The sequence below is a fragment of the Eucalyptus grandis genome, chromosome 6, assembly GCF_016545825.1.
Source record: "Eucalyptus grandis isolate ANBG69807.140 chromosome 6, ASM1654582v1, whole genome shotgun sequence".
Taxonomy (NCBI): Eukaryota; Viridiplantae; Streptophyta; class Magnoliopsida; order Myrtales; family Myrtaceae; genus Eucalyptus; species Eucalyptus grandis.
The window spans coordinates 19,353,777-19,357,056 of record NC_052617.1 but is presented as its reverse complement, the minus strand read 5'-3'; the positions used below and the strand labels follow the sequence as shown (position 1 = coordinate 19,357,056).

The 3,280-nt window shown below is 47.9% G+C and overlaps 1 protein-coding gene across 1 annotated transcript; it reads left to right on the top strand.

Annotated features, from left to right (window-relative positions):
• Positions 1–222: 222 nt before the first annotated feature.
• Positions 223–2,885, top strand: LOC104448800 (protein SHI RELATED SEQUENCE 1). Its single transcript, XM_010062711.3, has 2 exons — positions 223–1,552; positions 2,179–2,885. Exons 1-2 carry the CDS (start codon positions 967–969, stop codon positions 2,562–2,564), a joined length of 972 nt encoding a protein of 323 aa, XP_010061013.1. The 5' UTR covers positions 223–966; the 3' UTR covers positions 2,565–2,885.
• Positions 2,886–3,280: the final 395 nt, after the last annotated feature.

Here is a 3,280-nt window from a genome sequence, read left to right as displayed (position 1 = left end):
TAATGCCCAAGATAGTCACATAGACGTCGCTGTTGATACACTAATTCCATGGCAATTCTGGACGATAGCCACCACAGCACCGTTTCATGTGCGAATCGTCCCGCATTTGAGCGCCCGTTTTCATGAGAATACTGAATTCGCATGGTCCGAGGCGGGCGAGGGATATTTCCTCCATTCGGGAGCAAACCCACTGTTCATCCCCCACTTTTTCCTTTCTCGCCTCCCCCTCACATGCTCCCGATTGTCTCATTCCCAAACCTTTTTCAACGCGGAGAGAGAGAAGACAGAGAGAGAGAGAGAGAGAGAGAGAGAGAGGGGGAGGCAGTCTCTGGAGTCGCAATAAATGAGAGTGTGCGGAGGAGAGAGAGAGAGGGAGCGAAGAGTGGGGGCTGCGAGAGTCGCCATGGCGGCGTTTGCAGGCTGTAATTCCGTGCCATAATTGCATCGATCCCCTCCCCTTCTCCTCTTTCTCCTTCTCCTTCACCTTCTCCTTCTCTCTCTCTCTCTCTCTAAAGTCAAATTCTTGCTCTTTCTCTGTCTGTCTGCACCTTAAAAAACCCTCCTCCCATGTCCCAACAGGGGCCATCACTCGCCCAAAAAGCTGCAACAACAGAAAGCAATCCCAACCCCAACAACAGCAACAACAGCAACCACCACCGCAACAAGACCGATCCCACAACAAACCAGCGAAACGAAACCTAAACCAGGCTAAACAACAACCTAAGAAACTTCATAAGATCATCGCTGTTCTCTAGTCACGGGCTCAAGCACACCCATTTAATAACCCCTCCCCTCTCTCTCTCCCTCTCTCCCTCTCTCTCTCTCTCTCTTCTCTCTGTGTGAGTGTGTGTATGTCATGGATCGCCTCTCACTTTTGAGGGCATCATCATCATCATCACCATCATCATCATCACCATCATCATCATCATCGCTCTCAGCTTCTGCCGTCGCCACTACGTGCAAGAAATGGCTGAGGTTTTCTTTTTAAGCCAGCTAGCACCCCCGTCAGCTCACCAGGATCAAGAACCGGTGGAGGATACGAACACCCTCTTGCACGGGCCGTCCAACCACCATCAGGAGGCGGAGGAGGAGCAGGAGATCTTGCAGCTATGGCCGCAGAGCCAGTGGTATCACCAGCCCCACCACCATCAGAGCGCGGACGGCTTCTTTTCGCTTGGAGCAGGCCCTAGTTCGCGATCTCCGGAGCTACTGACGATGATGATGAGGCACGGAGGAGAAGGAGGAGGAGGAGGAGGAGGGATAAATTGCCAAGATTGCGGGAATCAAGCCAAGAAGGACTGTGTCCACTTGAGGTGCAGGACTTGCTGCAAGAGCCGAGGGTTCGAATGCCCGACCCACGTCAAGAGCACGTGGGTCCCTGCCGCCAAGCGCCGCGAGCGGCAGCAGCACCTCGCCACCGCCGCCGTCATGCACCACCACCAGCAGCAACAGCCGCTGCGGCAAGAGCAGCCGTTTCAGCTCGACCATTATTTCAAGAGGCAGAGAGACGGCGAAGTCGCCGCTGCCCCGCCGTTCCCCATCGCTACCTCGGGTAATTCTATTGGTTTCGAGAGGGAAACAGAGATTTTGTGGGATTTTTTTCCCATAGCAAGAGCTCTTGACTTTTTTCTCTTTTATACTTTGCGATTCGAAACAATTTGTGATCTTTGAACACATACACATTTTGCACCAGCATTATCCGAGTTCTTGTTAGATAAAGTGCACTTCAAGAAGCATTGCGCCGATACTAGGGAATGAATGTTTTAAGTATTGATCTTGCAGTATGCTCGATGCTCATTTCAGATTTGCCGATCAAGGAAGATATTACGCCATGCTGTATTTAAGGATTTGGGGATTAGATCTTGGAAGGATCCATGAAGAAATTTAACATTCCAGTTCTGTTAGATGGTAAAAGAACAAAAAAATAAAAAATAAAAACTTCGTCAGTGTTTGGTCAATTTTGAGAAGTTTTAGCTTTACTTAAGTATTCATCATGTAACCCTACTTGCATGTGAGCCTGTGGAATCATTGTTCTCAGCTTCTACTACTGTTTGCTGGTAAAACTTACGAGAAAAGTTCAAAATAAGGATGATTGCGATCGAGCCTTGCTCTTGTTATGATCGATCCTACGAATTTCTAACTGTGGACACTATGCTTGAATGTGTGTGATATAATTAGGGTTGGAAGTGGGACAGGCACTCCCTCCGGAGATCAATTCATCCGCCGTTTTCCGATGCCTGAGAGTAAGCGCAATGGATGACACCGACGAGGAGTTCGCTTATCAAACGGCTGTCAATATTGGAGGGCATGTTTTTAGGGGGATTCTCTATGATCAAGGGCCCGAGAGCCGCTTCAGTTCGGCAGGTGAGAGTTCTTCTGGTGGCGGCGGTGGATCTCATCAGCCTCTTAATCTGATAACAGCCGCGCCAGGCTCCACCTCTGCTGCAGCCACAACCGCCGCTGCCACAGGCAACCTGGCCACCACATTGCTGGACCCTTCGATTTATGCGACTCCACTCAATGCTTTCATGGCCGGCACGCAATTCTTCCCGCCCCCAAGGTAATTACTGGAAGGTTCATCGCTCAGCATTATCGACTATTTTTCCATCCAAAAGTCTCGAGATTTTAGATCCATCAACGGCGAAAATTGCAGAACTCTACCATGGCATCGAAGCTTATACCTATGAGTTTGAACTTTGATTAGATGAGGCAAACTCCTAAAAAATTCAAGAATAATCTTTCGGAATCTGATGATTATCTCATGCATTCGTCCTTGTCCGGACTCTATTGTAACGTTCTTAGTTTAAGTAGATTCAAGTTTGACTTTCTAGCAGTGTAACGTCTTCATTTCATGTTTAAATATGGATGATGATGCCATTTTTCTTTGCCTAAAGCGCCTTTAATTTACCACTAATTCGTTCCACGGTATCAAAAGCCGATCGGTGCATTAGATATATTGCATCTTTATGGTCGATTTTCTCTTTCTTGGGTAATCAATCGACAATTAAGTTCTGCTTTCTGGCTGGTGTTGAACTCGAAGCAACTTTATCCCAGTTTCTCCGTTCATTTGCCGGATGAGAATGAGATGTGCATGGTTAGGTCTCGTGTTTCGCCACGCAATGAATTCAAAATCACCCCCCACTCTCTCTCATTCTTCAATGAAAGTCCTCGTTAGTATGGTGATAATCAATAATCATGTGTTCAAACATCTCTCTCTCTCTCTCTCTCTCTCTCTCTGTGAAAAATGGGAATTGGGTGCATGTTGGCATGTTGAATTGGA